At 41.9% G+C, this 20,675-nt stretch overlaps 1 protein-coding gene and 1 pseudogene across 1 annotated transcript; one reads left to right on the top strand and one right to left on the bottom strand.

The window, feature by feature from the left end:
• Window positions 1-1,115: 1,115 nt before the first annotated feature.
• LOC103330892 (CO(2)-response secreted protease-like) lies at window positions 1,116-9,647 on the top strand. Its single transcript, XM_008233503.2, has 11 exons — window positions 1,116-1,292; window positions 1,501-1,613; window positions 1,742-1,839; window positions 4,822-4,977; window positions 5,560-5,671; window positions 5,815-6,352; window positions 6,436-6,536; window positions 6,711-6,953; window positions 7,533-7,647; window positions 8,282-8,495; window positions 8,755-9,647. Exons 1-11 carry the CDS (start codon window positions 1,206-1,208, stop codon window positions 9,303-9,305), a joined length of 2,328 nt encoding a protein of 775 aa, XP_008231725.2. The 5' UTR covers window positions 1,116-1,205; the 3' UTR covers window positions 9,306-9,647.
• A 770-nt stretch (window positions 9,648-10,417) lies between these two features.
• Window positions 10,418-11,383, bottom strand: LOC103330911 (putative germin-like protein 9-2; annotated as a pseudogene).
• Window positions 11,384-20,675: the final 9,292 nt, after the last annotated feature.

Genomic DNA, 20,675 nt, shown 5'->3' with positions numbered 1-20,675 from the left:
AAAATTAAATTCCAAGGTACAGCTCTAACCAATAATTGTAGTTTATGCACGCAAACATTATTATGGTGATAGTGATAGTGTAGTGTGCAGTCCCTACCAATTCGCTTTTATTTTACATTTCCATTTCTTATTGCAATCCCTTTAATGAACTCGTTTCACTTGCAATTGTATGGTGCTCAATTGCTTGGACTTGCAAGCCTGTACTGGATTTTTTTATTTATTTATTTATTTTTCTGGCTAAAATAATTCATCAAATAAGCAAAGACATGAAAATAATAATAATAATAATAATAATAAATTGAAGAATAAAGAGGGTATATATAAATTATACTGAGAAACGCGTAAAGGAGAGAATACTGGAAAGGGAGGAGAATAAAGGAAACAAAGCAGAAAATTGCACATGGCCATTTTATATATATGCAACTCTTCTCCCTCTGCTCTTTTTGTAGGTAAAGAGACAATTGTTTACTTGCATTTCAAGTTTATAGTCTGCTTTCTATTAAATGCTAACAAAAAATGGAAAGACAAAAGGGGGTTGGAATCTGAAGAAGTAATTGAAAATTCCTAAAGCCATCATCCTCTTGACTATGTAAATGATTGCGTCGCAACGATTCTCTATACATGACGTCACATTTTTTTAAAGACATGACACATTGGTAAAATATCACTTCTACTCAACTTTGATCATTATTTGACAACGTTTAATATTTTAGGGTATAGAATCCGAGACTAAAAATCTAAAATCTAAGATGTAAATGCTGAGTTTACATCCTGAACTAATTAACCATGTTAATAAATGTGATTAAAACTGAAGAAAATTGAGTGAAAATGAGGTTTTCTCAATGCGTCCTATCCTTTAACTTTAAAGGACGAGACGCCCTGTAGAGAGAATAGTTGTTAAGGGGCATATCCTGATTTTCTATAAATAATAAACTAATAATGAAGAAGGAAAATCTGAAGGTGTGTTTGTTACGGAAAATTATAAATGCTTATGATGAAAATGAAGGACCAGAAAAGTATTCAAAGATGCTTTGCCCATGGTTCAAGCTTCTTGAGTTCATTTACAAGCTTCCACTTCACACTCAGCCTACAAAATGTATGGCTTCATATATAAGAAAACATTCCACTTAAACAAGGCTACAATAATTGGTCTAATTGCTAACCAATTCACACTGAAGCACTCTCCTCACTACTACTCAGCTTCCATGACTCCCCTTCAACTGCTGCTCCCTTTTCTCTCTCTACCTTTCTTTCTCCTCTGTGGTGCCACTACTTCAAACCAGATTCCCAAGGTAATTAATTTTGAAATGGATTCATTTCCACACTGTTTTCTAATTAGTTTGCTCTTTGTTTGCTTGCTGAGAAAATATCAGACATGAAATATTGTATCACATTTGAATTTTTCCACAAGCATTTCAACCACATATGGAAATGAAATTTTCAAAATGTCTATCTTGTCATATTGAATGCTTTTAAATAAAATTCTTATATGGTTGGCAGCATCATGTAATTTATATGGGAAGCTCATCAACAAATGGAAATGGAAGAGTTCTTGGAGCTGAAGATGCAGCAGAATCAGCTTATTTGCAAATGCTGTCATCCATTATTCCAAGGTTATCATCATAATCACCACCAACATCACCATATTGTTGTCTCTCTCTCTCTCTCTCTCTCTCTCTCTCATCATTTAATCTAATTCTATTACCTACTTTTAATATATAATTTTTTTTTTCTCTGGAAGCCATGAGATTGAGAGAATATCTATAATTCACAAGTATAATCATGCTTTTGGAGGATTCTCTGCCATGCTTACTGAGACTGAAGCTTCCATTTTATCAGGTAACTAATTTCTTTTGCCTGGTTTGCTCTTTCATTATATAGAACAAATACATTAGATAGATCTAAGATCTATCTAGAATACAATGCTGGGTGAGTGTGTGCATATGGAAGACTTTGTTTATTTTTACCTGGGAGACATACAAAATACTGTTATTAAAGTATGCATACTTACCAAATTAGAAAACAATTGTACAAATAATTTTCTTCCCTGCAATCTTACTTGCTTGCATATCATGTATCATGCATTTGGAGAGCAAAATTATGTTGAAGATGACCTTGTTGGTAGCTGATGATTTCTTAGAAGTTGCTAGGCACATGAACATCCTGGATTAGTTTATCTTTTTTTCTGCGCCTCTGTGGTCCCTCTCTGTATTCATTCTCTGGACACTAATTTCTTTGGAAATCCTACTAAATCCTAATTTGTTTGAAGTTTTCTCTGAAACCCCAAACAATTGAAAATATGCTAAAAATACCCCTCATTTTATCAATTTAATATATTTACCTGAATACTAGTTTGGTTGGGTGGGACATGGATTTGCCAAAAGATTTGGAGGGTTGGTGTTAGGCTGGTAGTGATTTGATGACATTGTTCATGGGTATGAGTGATTGGACGATATTGCCCTTAGTTTTGGCAGGAAATTAGATGAAATTGACTTTGAAAATGACATTGATATGCGGCATAAAAGGATGAGGTTGACATATTAATAGAGACTGAAATGATGAGGTTTAAATAGTACAAGGACCATTGTGGGGTGTTTTGACACAGGTTTTGTATGCAAATAGAATTCTTACTTGTCCTAAATTTAACCAATTACTCCACCCTCTCCCTCTCCACTTGGGTTATCCTCTTTGTCTTTTTTTTTTTGGGGGTTACACCATCACCCATGACCAATTCGGTTAATCCCAAATGTGGTAAACCTATTTGTAATCTGAATGTGTTAACGGATGTTTTGATGAAGTGATTAAGATTAAGTTTTTTCTTATTAAAATCTCAATTTTGTATAGAGTTAAAAAGTCTGGAGGTATTCAATTGTGACTTTTAAATAGTATTTAAAAGTTTAGTGGTATTCAGTTGTGATTTTTAAAAAGTAGTTAAAAGTATTTAAAAGTTTGGTGGTATCCAGTTGTGACTTTTAAAAAGTTTTTAAAAGTTTCGTGGTGTCCAAAAACTTAATGACTTTTAAAAAACTTATAAATGAATGACTTTTGCATATTTTTAAGGCTAATTGTTAATAGCAAAAGTCTTGCCAATTTACTAGTGACTATTTAAGAATTTGTCAACTCTATGAAAATCACTTACTTCAAATTTGAACCCTTGTATTAACTTGTGTGAGTATGGAAAATAAATTGTGCTTCATGTACAATCCAATTTCATGATTTGCCTTAGGGTTTCAGAAATTCAAAATTGGCTATGCATGCAAGAGCAGAATTAGGGATGATCATTTGGCTCTCGGCCCACGGCTTGAAGTGGGTAGCTCGAGGCCCGATAGACCAAATTATGATCCGACTCGATGGTTAGGCATGTTTGACCCGACCCATTCTAAAGTTGGGTAGGGCTTGGACTTAGGATTTGAAACCTTTGGCCCAGCCTGAGTAGGCCCGCCCAAGGCCCTCCATTATTGACTATTGTTTTGTGGTATCCTTACACTATTGACTTGTATGAAAAATGGACTTTCGAAATATTAATGTTTTGAAGGATATTTTGAGCGGTTTATATTCCTTACATATTAAATAATCAAACATGATTTTATGAGATGGTATAAATTATACATTGACTTATTGAGGTATCAATATTAGTATAAACTATATCTTATACTAAAATTGGATTTTCATATTTTGATTTGTTGGAAATTTGATTTTTCATTGTTTTTAATTAAATCCAAATGGGGGGTAATTCCTTATTTACATTGTAAACAGTAAATAGAGTAATAAATAAAAAAAATTAAAGTAAAAGGACAAGACATTTACTTAAATCTTTGGAATGGAAATAAGGCAATGAGTGGGCCATTTAGGATCGTGGGTGGCCTTTTAACTCAAAAAGCCATCCTAAGCTTGGCTCAATGGGCTGGCCTAGGCCGATCCCTTTAAAACCTCAGCCTTGCCCAAACCTAAAACTTTTGGGCCAGTTTGGCTCAATGACAATCCCTAGGCAGAACAATGTTGTGGGCTGGTTGGTTGGGCTATAGCTTGGCTGAATTTTCCTTCTTTCAAAATTTGCCTAGCACACATGCAAATAATTAAAAAAGGAAAAAAAGAAATAAGAGGAGAATAAAAAAAAAATAGAAAATCTATAATATAAAGCAAGAATTGTGAAACTTTCATAATACCAAAAAATACTCTTGGTTAATGTAAATATTAAGAATTGAAATTATTAATTAAATGAGGATAATATGATAAATTCATAATTTTTTATATTAAAAAATTAAAAAATTAAAAAAAATTAGATAATAGGTCTTATTTTTATGAAATAGAACTATCCATTATCTTTTTAAATTCTAAAATAAAAAATTAAATAATTATAAAAAAAATATATTAAAAAAAACCAATTGGCACACACCGTAGGGGCTAGAAGAAAGAATTCGAAGAAATCCTAGAGTTGAAATAAGCATGAATTTTAAAACTGAGATTAGTTTTAGAGAGCTCATAAGACGGTTTATTAATCCCAGACAATATTTCTCAAAAACAAGTGAAATGTTTTTTCCCAAATTGAAAATTTGGATTCTATACCATAATGATCAAAACCAAACCCAAACTCAGTAACCCAATTAATTGAGAAAAAAGAAAATAAATCAATATTGAAATCGAGGCAAACCACGATCGAAAATTCATTTTACTCTACTAATTTTTTATTTGTTTTTATTAATGAAATTCACTTATACAGTGTAATTTTGTTTAAAAAGTTTTATAGCCCATTTATGACCAAAGATTTATTTATGCACTTCAAAATCCGAAGAAAATCGTAAATCAATTTGCAACATGCAGGCCATGACGATGTGGTTTCTATCTTCCCCGACTCAATACTTGAGCTACACACAACACGTTCTTGGGATTTCTTAGAGGCGGAATCTGGCAGGCTACCAAGCAATAAATATCAGCGGGGCCTATCAAGTGATGTTATAATTGGGATGATAGATACAGGTAACAATCTTCATACCTGTTCTACTTTGCAATTAACTTTATTCATTTATTTTGTTGTTAAGGGAGTAGGGTTGGGGAATAATAGCTTGATAATATATAAAGTGCTTGTCCCAAAATAAAAGCTTACTGTAAAATTCGTATGTTTCATTAAGCCACCAAACAGGTGAATGAGATAGGAAAGGTAAGGTTAAATCCAGAATTGAGGTGGAATTTAGAGCGGCCGCAATCATTTGGTCTAGCGGCACTCAGTCTCCACTTTGTCTTGTTGGAAGAAGTCCTGTGTTCAAATCACATGGACAACAGTTGCTGATAAGAAAAAAAAATCAGTTGTACCATTTCAAAGAAGATGAAAGGGAGAGTTCTGCCATAGCTTAATAACCTTTGATTTGATTTCACAATAACAACAATAAATTGTTAAGAAAATTCTAATTTCGTTTACCTCTCTAAAACAAAATAGTTGAAGGATAAAATTTTAGTACATTGTTTCATTAAAAAATTTATATGTTTAGCAGCCTCCTTTTTTGGCTATATACATTTATCAACTTGTGCAGAATAACTCTTCATTTAAATGTGTTGATTAAGGGATATGGCCCGAGTCCTCAAGTTTCAATGATGAGGGAATTGGTGCAGTCCCTTCAAGATGGAAAGGAGTCTGTATGGAGGGCTCAGACTTCCGGAAATCGAATTGTAATAGGTGATTATGTTGTTTCACCCTCCATGGTGTTAATTGCAGAACTATTTCACAAGGCTTTTAAATATAAAATTAAAGAGAGAGAGAGAGGGATTAGAAGATTAGTATACAACTATATCTTGATTCGTTACATTTATTTGTCACAGAAAGTTGATAGGTGCAAGATACTACAATGTTCCATGGACAAGAGATGGCAACCAGAGCAGTTTAGCCAGAACAAAAGGCTCACCAAGGGATTCTGTCGGCCACGGAACTCACACCGCATCCATAGCGGCTGGTGTGCAAGTCCTGAATGCTAGTTACTATGGCTTAGCACTAGGCACAGCAAAGGGCGGCTTGCCTTCAGCTAGGATTGCTTGCTACAAGGCTTGCTCAGATGTTGGTTGCTCTGGTGCCACCATATTGAAGGCTATTGATGATGCAATTAGAGATGGAGTAGATATAATATCTATTTCCATTGGGATTAGCTCACTCTTTCAATCCGATTACTTAAACGACCCCATAGCCATTGGAGCATTTCATGCTGAACAAATGGGGGTCATGGTAATTTGCTCTGGAGGAAATGATGGTCCTGATCCTTACACTATTGTTAATACAGCACCGTGGATCTTCACCGTTGCAGCTTCTAACATTGATAGGGATTTCCAATCTAAAATAGTTCTTGGAAATGGGAAAAATTTCACAGTAAGATATTTAACGAAGTTCTATTGTTAAAAAAGTTCATAATCTTGTTTATGCAGAAGTTTCTCACATCTAGGTTCTAATAGGGTTCAGCCATCAATTTCTCCAATCTCACTCGTTCAAGGACATATCCTCTTGTATTTGGAAAAGATGTTGCTGGTTATTATACGCCTGTATCAGAAGCAAGGTGACCATAATTCATCATCCTCTAGCCTCTTTTTCTTTTTGGAAATTCATATTCATGTCATTGCTTTGTCACATTTTGATAAAAGCTTTGGTTTTAAACAAATCCAAAGTCCGAAAAATTAATCATTTTGCTCTACATTCAGTAAATGTAAATGCTGTTTACACTGAACTGCAGAAATTGTTATCCAGGATCATTGGATCCAAAGAAAGTAGTTGGAAAAATTGTTGTTTGTGTTGATGATGACCCGGCTGTTTCAAGGAAAATCAAGAAATTAGTTGTAGAAGATGCTAAAGCCAAAGGGTTGATTCTGATTGATGAAGCTGAGAAAAGTGTGCCTTTCGATTCGGGCATTTTCCCATATACAGAAGTTGGCAATATTGCAGGCTTTCAGATTCTCCAGTACATAAATTCTACCAAGTAAGTGTTTCAAATGTACAATTCAGTCCATTTACCATCTATGTTGTGTGTTTACTTTATTGTCATTCATCGATAATTTATATTCTAAGTCCTTGTATTGTTGCCCATTGAGGGATCATGTCTACCAACTCTCTTTATCTGGATCATTACAAGTTTTAGTCTTGTGCCGCATTGTCCTATATAATGTGCATGATTTCTATCCTGCATATGGACATCAATTGTCAAATTAAATTTCTCTTTCTTTGGCTATAGTGCTTTCTGCTTGGATGGAAAATAAATTATTAGCATTGCCAAATCTCTGGTTAGGCCTATGTGATAGTATCATGCTAAAGTATATGGTAATTGAATTTAGCTTTTGCCTCAGTTGAAGTAGTTTTCAAAGGGATCAATAAAACCTAAGGTCCCTTTCATCTGAATATTCAAATGATGATTGTGTAGTATGTGTGAGTTTGAACTTTTGTGCAATTTCAAGGTCACTCTTTCAGCTGCAGATGTTTGACTATATGACCTCATTAGTATGTATCAGTCATAAATTACAACTATGTTAGGTATGATAACTTAGCTATGCCTTGACAACAGAAACCCAACAGCAACAATTCTCCCAACAGTTGATGTTCCAAGGTATAGACCTGCACCAGCTGTTGCATATTTTTCATCGAGGGGTCCTGCAGAGCTTACAGAAAACATTCTCAAGGTTATTTTTCTTTCACTTGCAGCTATGTTTTTGGGTTGAAATTTGCTTCGAAACGTATTTAGTTTGATGTGTTTTCACATTTTAAAATTTTTGCAACCATTTATGAAGTCGGAAATCATGATTAAGTCGAGTTGGTGCTAAAGCTTCTAACTCTGAAGCATGGGACCGACAGAGACCACATTAAATCCGATAATAATGGCTTAATTCATTCTAAATCCGACTAAGGAGCTACTGTATTTTGTCTCACCTGTATCTATCTCTCCGCTTAGGGGGTCATTTAGCCACCATTGTCACCCAAGCACCATGATAATTACATTGTATACTGAGGAGCAGCCATGTGTCTGCAATATAACTACATACATAGACTGAACAGGACACCATGGATGTCTCTGTCTTGGTTGTTGTGTCTTTCCATTGTAGGATTCATCTTGTTCTCCTCTCTCTAGTTTCTCTTGGTTTTTCTACTCATTTCATGTGGGATTTAGCAGCCACAAAAATGGACTTGTACATGCATCTAACCAGGTCTTAATTAATGTAATGTTCCTGACATGAATTGAAGTATGCAGTCATGCATACTAGGACCAATATTTGTCTGCAACATTAACCGGAGTTAATTTTTTTATATACTGTTCAGCCTGATATAATGGCTCCGGGAGTGGCCATTTTGGCTGCCGTAGCTCCCAAGAATGAAACAGGAACAGTCCCAAATGGGAAGAAGCCATCCACATTTTCCATAAAATCAGGTACTTCAATGGCTTGTCCACACGTAACGGGGGCTGCTGCATTCATCAAGTCAGTGCATCGTCGATGGACTTCTTCCATGATCAAATCAGCGCTTATGACAACAGGTATACTTTTTAAGAGTTTGAAAGTTACATGTCTTGTATGCAATTGATATACTTTGATGGCATTTTGTGCTTCACTCCTTTCATGTGATTTCGTTATAAAATCTTAAATAGAGGGAGATATTTTTGTGCATGATAGAGGAAGAAATCATACAACACATGATTCCCCATGCATGTTTTTAAAGCAGTTTAAGTACTTCAATTAAAATAAACTGTTCTCCCAGATTATATTTCTCTGAGTCGATATCTCTTCTTGTTTCAGCAACTGTGTTCAACAACATGAAAAAACCTCTGACAAACAGTTCTAACACCTTTGCGAATCCACATGAGGTGGGGGTCGGAGAAATAAACCCACTGAAAGCTCTTAGTCCCGGACTAGTCTTTGAAACCACAACAGAAAACTATCTCGAGTTCCTTTGCTATTATGGCTACCCAGAGAAAAATATAAGATCTATGTCAAACACAAAGTTCGTCTGCCCCAAAATCTCCATTGATGAACTCATCTCTAATGTTAACTACCCATCAATCTCCATTAGTAAACTCCACCGGCATCAACCTGCAAAGACAATTCAAAGAACGGCGACCAATGTTGCTGCCCTGAATTCTATGTACATTGCGAAAGTGCATGCTCCGGTAGGCTTAATAGTAAAGGTTCTTCCAGAGAAGTTAGTTTTTGCTGAGGGTGTGAGGAGGGTGTCTTTTCAAGTCTCATTTTATGGCAAGAAGGCTCCTAGAGGCTACAATTTTGGGTCAATAACATGGTTTGATGGTCGACATTCAGTTCGTACTGTGTTTAGTGTGAATGTTGAATAACTTTGGAATTGGAAAGCGTCTTACCGCTTGGAGTCAACTAAAAGATAGAAAGAGGTTGTTATTGCAAGGAGGGGAAAAATGTGAATTCCTAGGCATATATACCTTTCTTCATATTATAATTCCTGCTTTGATGTCTCAGTCCTTTTAATTGTTCTTTATGTTATCACAAACCCCTCCTCAGTATACATAAAGAGAAAGTGCTAATTTGAGCTGAAGGCTCAGGCTTGTAGGTGTTGCATAGCTTCACCAGATAAAAGCACTGTTTGGGCTAGTCTCAAATCTATTTATAAATTCTTCAAACCTCTTCATCATTAATTTAATTTTGTCGCCGTCATTGTTTCATCCACCTGTCAGTTTGGACAAAGTAAATTTGCTACTTTGGTTCATAAATTATAGCTTATTGATTGTATCTCCTTTCTTATGTTACAACAAAGATGCAAGTTTAAAAACTCAATCACTGTATATCACAGTAAACCAACAATAAAAGTTACAAAGTGAACATCTTCTTGTAAAAAATTCCTAAAACGAAATAGTGTCTTCCCTAGAGGTCTAAATGTCTTGTGCTTTTACTTTTGAGCACTCTTCAGTTTTAGCAACATTGTGATAAGAAACGTTTTGCATAGGCGAAAAAAATCCAATCCTTGCTAATTTTCCTCCATGTAGTGTGTTATTGGAATGGGACTTCATGCCATTTCTATCCTTGGGAATCTCTTTAGACTCTTTTGAGGTCGAAGTCAACCATTTATGAACACTGAGTTGGTCTACAACTGTATTAGGGAGAAAATCATTCTGAAGATACTTATGACAGAATGAAAGTAGACGGATTCCATGGTGAAATTGCTGCACAATCCTGTTTAGTTGTTCTATAATGTAGGTTTCGATCCAGAGAAACTCTAGTGAATGGAAATATATAATTTCATAAAAAATTAAAGTGCAGAACTGCATAGATCAACAACAAAAATATAATTAATCAAATTTTGCTTATCCACTAACACTGAAAAAAAAAGGGGGTGCAGTGCAGTATATGGCCCTTTATTGTCTTTGTCTAATAATCTGAAGGGCGTGTGAACATAACCAAGACAAAGATTACGGTGTTGGGGTGCATTAATCCCTCATTTATGAGTGGTGAGGCCAGCCTTGAGCTTCTTTTGGTACCAACATCAGTCTTCAATGATTTCGCTAGGATGGCATTATCAATTCCAGTGCCAAACACAAACATATATATAAGCACTGAAACTGTTCCAGCATTTGCACTTCCGAATGCTGAATCAGCATAGGCTGGTAAATTAGCATATGAGTTATACTGGCAATGGACTAATCCCTTAGGAAACACAAATAGGTCTTCAACTTTAAGCTTCTGAGTATATAGAACGTTTTTGGTGTCCACGAACCCTACTTCCAAGGAACAGACAAGGAATAGAAGTTCAGCGGCGTGAGGGTGGGTGTGAGGATGAAGATTGTTTGGGCGTTCGAAGCAATTTTGATAACAAATTCACTGATCAGAACAGTGAAGAAATCAAAATTGAGAAAATTTGTCTCAAGACCGATTTTATGGACATTAATGTTTTCACTTGGAAGGTTGCTAAGAATCTGGTTGATTTTGTCAATCAGTTGAAGTTTCTAGAGAGAAACATTTATATTGTTAGAGGGAGTAAGAAGAAGAAGCCAAGAATAATGAAATATTCTAAATATCTTTTTATTTGGGAAGCAAATTTTCAATTGAGTGCTAAAATATCCAGAATTAATATGAAGCAATTGAAGATTCTATTCGGATTTTGCCCAATCAAAGAGTTGAGATCAAGGACGAATTCTTTCCAATCAGAGGAGTCCTCGTTCGCAGGATATTTAAGCATGGCGTACGACACATTCTGTCCATTAAGAGCAGGGAACTCAGCCAAGGCAGCTTTCATTATGTTTAAGGTTCCAGGAACATCATCGAATATGTCCCGGAATCCAGTGTAAGTAGAGGAATTAGCATCAACTTTGTTATTTTCCTGGACTATGTAGTAGGAAAGGATGTCGGGATCACTTGCAAGGACCCTTTTGTAGGTGGCCAGGGCTAGTACACATATGATCATAAATTGAACAAATCTCAAGGCCATGGTAGCTAGATAAATGGTTAGGCCTGAAACTAACTTGTTCTATTGCTGTTTGTATTTCACTGTCTTGCTAACATGGTATTTGTATACTTTTCCAGGAGCTGATAAGTTTGCAATTGCCAGTTTTCTGTTGGAATTTACTATGTTGTTTCTTTGTTATCTTCTTCTTGGCCTGATTGAAAAGACACAAGCCAGTATGAGCTGTGCACACATAAGTTAATTAACTAGAATATCAGCTCGACTGAATTTCTTAAGATGTATGAAATTGAGAGGAGTTGCAGATGACAACAATTGACTTTGTATATGTCTTGTTTCTCTCCATCATCCAGCATGCATGACAGCAAAGTGTACAATAGAATAGCCACAATCTGGCATGTGAATCCAAGCAGGGCCTATCAAATGACTATAATTTGCTTTGGTTTAACAGAGATAAACTAGGTGGAATTTTATGCCAGCAAACTAATCTGTGAAAAAGTAATTTTTAATGTCAGGTAATTATCTGGAAGCATTAACTTATGTTCCTTGAAATAGCCAATATTGAATCCATATTATAATTCCTGCCTTGATGTCTCAGTCCTTATAATTGTTCTTTAATTATGTTATCACAAACCCCCTCCTCAGTATACATAAAGAGAAAGAGCTAGTTTGAGCTGAAGGCTCAGGCTTGTAGGTGTTACATAGTGGAGGGAATGATTTTCCCCACGAGAATATTCGTCAAAGATTCCTTCGTCTTCTCCGCTTCTCTTTCTCCCTGCAAAACAGATCGGAGTAAAAGGACCACACCCGGGGGGTGTTGGCCAAAGGCCCTCCGATGCCTAAGTTAGGTAAGGTATTTCAAGGAAAACCGGGTGGCCGGAGCCGTGTGTGGTGGCCGGAGCCTTGTGTAAGGGAGAGAAAGAAAGTGGTGGCTAGGGTTTGTGAGAAATGATTTCTGCAGAGTTTCAGTAGGAATTTAGACGTACCTCCACCATTGTGTGTGGCTATGCTTTTATAATGGTCTTGGAGGCTAGGGTTTCAGAGGAATAATTCCGTAGATGGAAGGGAATTATTCCTCCCCTTTATGGAATTGATTTGATTAATTAGGGATTTGATTTATTAGGGTAAATCAAATCCCTAATTGTGGTAGGTATCAAATCAAATCCTATTTCAATTAGGTAACTCCTCATTTAATTGAGAATCGGGGTAGGAATTAGGAATCAATTCTCAACCCAATTAGGTAGTCTTCAATTTAATTGAGTAACCCCCAATTAAATTGAGTAACTCCCAATTAGGTTGATTAATTCCCAATTAGGTCAAATAATCCCCAAATGGAATGAATTATTTGACCTAGGGTTTTGACTTAATTTGGTTACCACAAATGCCCCCCAGCTTCTGCATGGCGCGTGGTGGCATGTAGGAGATGTAAATACTCCGTTGGGTTGTCCAATGAATCGGGCTTCCTTCGTGGACCTGGGCTCCTGAGTAGAGGAGGTGGTGGTCTGCCCCTACTCGGATGTTGAGAGATGAGCGAATGGTCCAGATTCTGATGATCTGCCAGTTGGGCAGGAGGAGTGTTCTGCTGAATCTCCCCCAAAGAGAAAGGTTGCTGCCAAGTCTTCAAGAGATGAAGCTACTCCTTCGCAGGTAGAGAATGTGTCTCTATTGAGGAAGAAGCCAAGGTTCCCTTCTGCTAAGAAGACTCAAGTGGGGTCTGCTCTACCATCATCTGCCAGGGCCAAACATCTCGTGGGAGGAGATAGCACGAAGGTTGGTGGTATGAACTATGTTCGAGGTATTCTGCCCGAGCCTCCTGCTGACAAGCTTGAAAACCATGATCTGCTTTGTAAGGAAACTTGTGCCCGATCTAGTTCTGCCAAGCGTCAAAGAGATGTAGACATTCCTCCTCGAAGTTCAAGTCGTCTCATTTGGAAGTGAGGTTGGCGGAGGCTAAGAAGATGAGAGAGTCATCTGCCTGGGTGAAGAGTTCTTCTTCTGCGTCGGCGGTTGATCCGAAGGCGAACAAGTCTAGCCCTGTAGAGGATGCATGTGTGTTTGATCTGCTCAAGACGAACTTCGTATAAAACCCGTCCTTCTGGCTGAGTTGGTCGATCACATCTGTCAGGCCGGCGATCTTGGCACATTCTCGAGCCTTTCCTTGGAAAAACAAAGGGAAGCCACATTTCATCTGCTTCAAAAAGGAGTGGTTCTTGTTGCTAAAGCTATGCGAAACTCGTGCATTGTTGCCCTCTTCTACCCTGGCTTGGTTAGTCAAAAAGATGCCTACTTCCGTTTTGAGCACAAGAGTGAATGCAGAGATGAGATGATGGCAGATGCTATGGAGCAGGCATCAGGATCTTGCCAAGGCATAACGATCAGCGAATGTCGAAGAGGTCAGAACTCAGAGGTGTCCTGCTGGCGCCTCGGAGTAGATGAAGTTTTCTTTATTTCTTTTCATCTTTTGTAGTCTGCTTTCTTGTTTAGAACAAATGGTTTTTTTTAACCTTCTTCCTTTTGTTGAACTTGGTCGGTTGGTCAGCTTGCTATGGAAATTTCAGTTGTTATTCTCAACTTTCGATTTGCATATCGACTTGTGAACTATTAAGTAATCAGCTTCTATCTTGATTGCACTTCTTCTTTGGAGATTTATGAGTGATAGGGTTCCCTTTGGGGGATTCCGAGCGTATTCTGCACATCTTGTATGATGTTTTTCTCTTAGGAAGTTGGCGAGTGCTAGGGTCCCTCTTGAGGGACTCCGGGCGTGTCCTGCACATCCCTTAGGATGATTTCCCTTAGGAAGTTGGCGAGTGCCAGGGCCCCCCTTAAGAGGCTCCGGGCATGTCTTGCACATCCGTTAGGATGTTTCCCTTAGGAAGTTGGCGAGCGCCAGGGCCTCCTTTAAGAGGCTTCGGGCGTGTCCTGCACATCCCTTAGGATGGTTTCCCTTAGGAAGTTGGCGAGTGCCAGGGCCCCCCTTAAGAGGCTCCGGCGTGTCCTGCATATCCCTTAGGAAGTTGGCGGCGCAGGGCCCCCTTAAGAGGCTCGGCGTGTCCTCGCACATCCCTTAGGAAGTTGGCGGCCGGGCCCCCTAAGCTCCGCGTATTCGCACATCCCTTAGGAAGTTGGCGGCGCCAGGCCCCTTAAGAGGCTCCGGCGATTCGCACATCCCTTAGGATGCCTTGGTCGCCGCCTGCGTCTCCCGGACGCCGATTATGGGCAATCGTGTGTCTATCTCGCCCCTTAGGAAACGGATAGGAACACGGATACTTCCCGCAAGGCATGGAGACCTCCTTTAAGAAATTCTGGCGCACTGCGTCTCCCTTAGGACGCTTTTTACGGGCTCGCGTCTCCCGGCGACGCTTTGGTCGCCGCCTGCGTCTCCCTTAGGACGCCGCTTATGGGCAATCGCGCGTGTCTATCCCGCCTCCCTTAGGAAACGGATAGGAACCGGATACTTCCCGCAAGGTATGGAGACCTCCTTTTAAGAAATTCTGGCGCACCGCGTCCTCCTTAGGACGCTTTTACGGGCCGCGTCTCCCGAAGCGACGCTTTGGTCGCCGCCCGCGTCTCCCTTAGGACGCGCTTATGGGCAATCGCGTATCTATCCTCGCCTCCCTTAGGAAACGGATAGGAACTCGGATACTTCCGCGAAGGCATAGAGACCTCCTTTTAAGAAATTCTGGCGCACCTGCGTCTCCCTTAGGACGCTTTTACGGGTTGCGTCTCCCGAAGGATGCTGCTTATGGGCGCATCGCTTTTGCGGTGATCATGCTCGCCAATGAACGTGAGCGGTTGTCGGTAACGAGCGATTGTGGGCAACCAAACCAGCAGATGATGTTTCTCCAGATGAATTGCTCCACATCGGCTTCTTTAATAGAGGATAAAGCTTCGGCGTTGATCAATTTAGTAAAGTAGTCGGTGGCGATGATCATCATGTCCTTCTTGGCGGGCACGGGTGGCAAGAGTCCCACTAAGTTAATGACCCATTGCATGAATGGTAGACTTCGGCAGGAAAGTTAGGAATCGGCTTGTATCGCTGGTAGCGATCACATTTCTTGACATATTCGGTGGAGTCGTGGCTCATGGTAGGCCAGTAGCCTGTGTTTAGAGCCTTCCAGCGAGTAATCTGCCCTATAGTGGTTGCCACACTCGCCGCCGTGAATTTTGCAGAGGACCTCAAGTGTTTGAGGGTACCTTATGCAGGTGAGATGAGGGCCGGAGTATGATCTGCGGATGAGCTTGTTGTCGTGCATGTAGTATCTCGCGGCCTTCCGTTGGACCTTCCTAGCCTCGGACTTGTCCGCGGGTAGGTTTCCATTCGCTAAGTAGTCAATGATGGGGTCTTGCCAGCTGGGGTCCTTGTCAATTTGCATGGTGTCGATTGGCTTTACTTCTTCAATGCTTGGCTGGTCAAGGTGTTCAACCGGGATGGAGCGTCTGAACTGGGTATCCAACGCTGACCCTAGACGGCTAGTGCATCTGCATGTGCGTTCTCTGCCCGGGGTACTGTTGGATGGTGAAGGTAGGAAATGCCTTCAACAGCTCCTGGACTTTGTCAAGGTACAAGATCATCCTTGGGTGCTTTGCCATGTATTCACCTGAGGCTTGATTCGCGATCAGCTGGGAATCTGAGTAAATGGCTAGCTTCTTAATTGCGAGTTCCTTCGCCAAGCTTAGGCCGGCGAGTGCCTCGTATTCTGCCTCGTTGTTCGAGGCCGGGAAGCCAAGCGTGATAGCTTGCTCCAACAAGGTTCCGGTGATGATGACGACACTCGCTCCAGGCTCCTTTTTGGTTTGACGCCCGTCTACCCGCAATCGCCACGTGTCTCCAAGTTGGCTAGGTCCAATGGGAGGTCCCATCTGCTCTTGAATTTTCTTTATTTTTGTTGACCAATTTCTCTTCTTCGGCTGATGGGGTGAACTCTATCACGAAGTCTGCTAAAGCCTTGGCTTTTATTGCAGCTTTTGGCCGGTAGATGAGGTCATATTGGCTTAGCTCTATAGCCCACTTCATGAGTCGAGAAGCGTGGTGTGCAGGATTGATCTCAAAGGAAAGTCAGTCATGACGATGACTCGATGAGCTTGGTAGTAGGGTCGTAGCCTCCAATTTTGGGTAACGAGTCTCTGCATCGAGGAGAGCTTTTGACGTGTAGAATACCGGATGTTGGGCCCCACTCTTCTCGAATAAGAGCCGAATGACACCGGTGAGTTGGACACTGCCAGGTACACGAACAAGTCCTCACCAAGGACTGGCTTTGAGAGCAGGGGTGGTGAAGTGAGATAAGTCTTCAAACTCTGGAAAGCTACTTCGCACTCCTCATCCCATTTGTCTCTTTGTCCTTTCTTCAAAGCTTTGAAGAATGGTTTGCACTTGTCGGTTGATCTCGAGAGGAATCGGTTGAGGGCCGCTGCTCTGCCCGTCAGACTTTGTATTTCCTTCACTGTGGAAGGCGACTTCATCTCGAGAATGGCTTTGATTTGACGTGGGTGTGCCTCGATACCTCGTTGTGTGACTAAGTATCCCAAGAATCGGCCGGAGGATACACCAAATGTGCATTTACTTGGGTTCAACTTCATGCGATACTGGCGGAGCAGGCTGAATGCCTCAATGAGGTTTTTGAGGTGATCTGCACGTTTTGGGGCCTTGACCAGCATGTCGTCCACGTACACCTCCATAGTTTTACCGATCTGCTCCTTGAAGATTTTGTTCACCAGCCTTTGGTAGGTTGCTCCGGCGTTCTTCAGCCCAAAGGGCATGACCTTGTAGCAGTAGGTCCCTATCTCGATGATGAAAGAAGTTTTCGCCTTATCATCCGTGTGCATCAAGATTTGGTTATAGCCGGAGTAAGCATCCATGAAGCTGAGCACTGATTGCCTGAAGTGGAATCCATGAGTTGGTCGATCCTCGGCAATGGGAAGTTGTCTTTTGGGCATGCTTTGTTGAGATCAGTGTAATCGACACAGACTCTCCACTTGCCCTTCTCTTGTTTTGCTACTAGAACCACGTTGGCAAGCCACTCTGAGTAGGAGACCTCCTCAATAAAGTCGGCAGCTAGAAGTTTGTTAATCTCGGCCGATGATAGCGACTCGCTCGGGTGCGGTTGCGTCTCTTTTGCGCCACCGGCTTGCGTGTAGGGTTGACGAGAGTCGGTGGCGATGATTTTCGGTCGATGCGGGCATGTCCGACGGCGACCATGTGAACATATCTTTGTTATTCGGAGGAATGTGGTAAGCTCCTTCTTCTCGTCGGGCTTAGGCGCGAGCCGATCCACGCTTTTTTGTCCGGCTGATCAGGATCCAAGGGTATTAACTCAACGTCTTCCTCGGTTTCCATCCTTCTTGGAAAGACCTCTGGACGGATTTCCTCGGCTTGGTCCTGACGCTTTGATTACTATAAGATAGCAAGATTCGGTTGTTCAACTTCCTTGATCCGCACGGCTCACAGAGAGGAATTGTGCTTGTTTGCTTTTCTTTAGCCCTTGGCGGAGCATTTCTCGCCATTGCACGATCGTGTTGATTTGGTGACACCGCCCCCAGATTGGGTACCGAATTTTCTGATGTGTGGCAAAGGTGATGGCGTTGATCTTGCCAATCCATGGCCTGCCCAGAATGACGTTGTAGGGTGAGACCTCATCAATGGCCATGAATGTTTGCAAGCAGACTACAGGTGAAGAATAGACGTCCGAGGTCTATCGTTCCCACGGTAACCGTTGTTGCACCATTAAAGCCGGTCCGTGATCCGGCTGATTTGTTGATTTTTGCCTCCAAGCCCATCTGCTGGATGACCGCCACTGTAGGATATTGGCTGCCGCCTCGCTCGCATGGATTCGGTCGACCATGGCTCGCGCGATTTGAATGCTGACGCAGAGGCATTATTATTGGCATGTCGAGGCCGATCAGATCTTTCTTTTGGAAGCCGATTATAGGATCGTCTTCTGCTGGTAGAAGGCCAGTCGAGACTTGGAAGATCATAGTGGCCTGTTTGATCTTCCTCTTCTTTTCCTTGCTGGTCAGCCCTGACTCCTTGGCGTCGGCTAGGATTGTGTTAATCCTTATGACCTTCTCGGGGTGGTTCCTTGGCGGTGTCTCGATCTTCAATTCGCTGGATAGCCGCTTCGCGATGAACTCCGTGCAATGACCTTATCTCACGAGTTCTTCAAGGTGTGCTTTCCAAGCGAGGCAGTTGTTGGTAGTGTGCCCGTGTGTCCCATGAAAGGCACAGTATTTGCTAGTATCCCTCTTGTCTGGATCTCCTTTCAAGGGTGGCGGTCTTCTTACCCAAGGTTTGTTTTTCACTTGGGCTAAGATTTGATGTATGGGGATGCTGAACTTGGTGTAGTTCTCTCCTGCTGCAGCGTCTCCTTGTGGGTGTGACTTGCGCTTATCCTTGTTCTTGTTGCTAAATCCATCGCTTCTTTGACCTGCTCGCTTAGTTGGTTGATCTTCCTGCTTAGTAGACTTTTTTGCGGCGATTCGATCGTCATTCCAGAGCGCGTAGCGTTCCGTGGTCGCGTAGACCTCTGCCAGAGTTTGGCTGGGAGTGATAGTCAGCTCGCGATACAAGTCGTGTTCAGCTGGAAGGCCTTTCTTGAAGGCAGATGATGTGATCCGGTAGTCACATCCTACAATGTTGGCCTTTTCTGCTTTGAATCTCTTGATGTAATCTCGAAGGGATTCGTCGGACTTCTTGCGCAGGTTGTACAGGTGGTCGGGTTCTTCTTGATCGTCCGGTAGGAGGTGTACTCTTTGGTGAAGACGTAAGCCAACTCCTTGAAGCTGTTGATCGACCCAGATGGCAGGGTGTGGAACCAATCTTGGGCTGCTCCTCGCAAGGTCACTACTAATACCTTGCACATCAACGCGTCGCCGGCCTTGTGGAGGATCATGACACTTTTGAAGTGTTTTAGGTGACTCTCGGGATCGGAGTCCCCTTTGAAGTGTGTAAACGAAGGTGTGAAGAATCGCCGGGAGCAGCCGCTTGATTTTGGCGGTGAAAGGTGTGGAGTTTGCTGGTCAATCTCCTTGCGTAGTGCATCGTCGAGGTTCCCACCAGTCTTCGGACCTTGAAGTCGGTCATCCATAAGCCTTTCAACGTCCTCCATACACATTGCTGGTCGATCATGTTGGCGACCTTCGCGATTCGGGCGACGTTGGTGACCTCCTCCGGGTCTGCGAGGTCGACGCTTCTCGTCTGCGCTGCCTAGGCGGTGTGTTGGTAGACTGCGCTTGCGAGAGATTCTCCATAGCTTGTCGACGAGAGCCGTCTCTTCGTGAGTGAGCAGCGGAGCGTCCTTCCTCGTGGTCCTCATTGTGAGGATTATCCGGTTGACCACCCTGGGGACGTAGCCTCTCGTGAACATTCGTCTGCGAGTGGACAGCTGAGTGCCTTTCTTCACGACCCTCGTTGCGATGGTTGTCTGATTGTCCTCCCTGGGCGCCTAGCCTTTGAAGTACATTTCCCTGCGGTCCCAAGCGGGCGTGGACGTCAAGTCGTGGGCCTAGCCTCTCGCGCATGTTGTTCCTCGAACTTAATCTGCCGAGTGGGGCTTGCGGATGCCTGTGACATGTCGGCAAGCGGATCAAGTTGTTGTCCTCGCCTTGTCTGCCTACTCCGCTTGACCTGCTGGGTACCCGTTGAGCTGTCGCCGGTGCGTTCGTCCATCCTTCTCTCTTCGCCTAGTTGTCCAAGGTCAAGGTTTTGAGCCAAGCTGATTTGGTGGAGGAGTTGCCTCATCAGATCGCTTTGGTCGTCCATTCTCTGAGCTAGTTGGTCAACTCTCAGACTAAGGTCTGCTTGACTTCGTGGATCAGAAGGAGAGAAGTGTGTGGAGCCCAATTGCACACGGGCTAGGGTTTCATTGGAGGTGTGCGCGGGAGCGTGCGTCGAGCGTGGAGGCAATGAAGGGATCGCTTGAAGTTGCTCCAAGACCGGGCCTAAGTCGGCGGTGGTAACAAGTCCACCTTGATGAGAGGTTCCACCATATTCAGCGGCGGTGGCCGGTGCGGTGGTGAGAGGTGGCGGTGCCACCATGTCGATTGCGGGACCGTGGGTAGAGTGGCTTTGGGCCGTCGCGGATGTAGCCATCGCGGCGGTTTTGCCTCTCATCTTCATGCTTCCAACCATGGTTGTTTGGAAGGCTTCGGTGGATTGGAAAATAAGAGGAACGGATTCCTTGAGCACGCGTTGAGTATAACTCGTGCTCTCAATGAAAGCACCAATTTGGAGGGAATGATTTTCCCCACGAGAATATTCGTCAAAGATTCCTTCGTCTTCTCCGCTTCTCTTTCTCCCTGC

This window comes from Prunus mume, linkage group LG5 (assembly GCF_029339155.1).
Source record: "Prunus mume cultivar Tortuosa linkage group LG5, ASM2933915v1, whole genome shotgun sequence".
NCBI classification, from domain to species: Eukaryota; Viridiplantae; Streptophyta; class Magnoliopsida; order Rosales; family Rosaceae; genus Prunus; species Prunus mume.
Note: the sequence above shows the minus strand (reverse complement) of the source record. Positions and strands in the feature narration are given on the sequence as shown.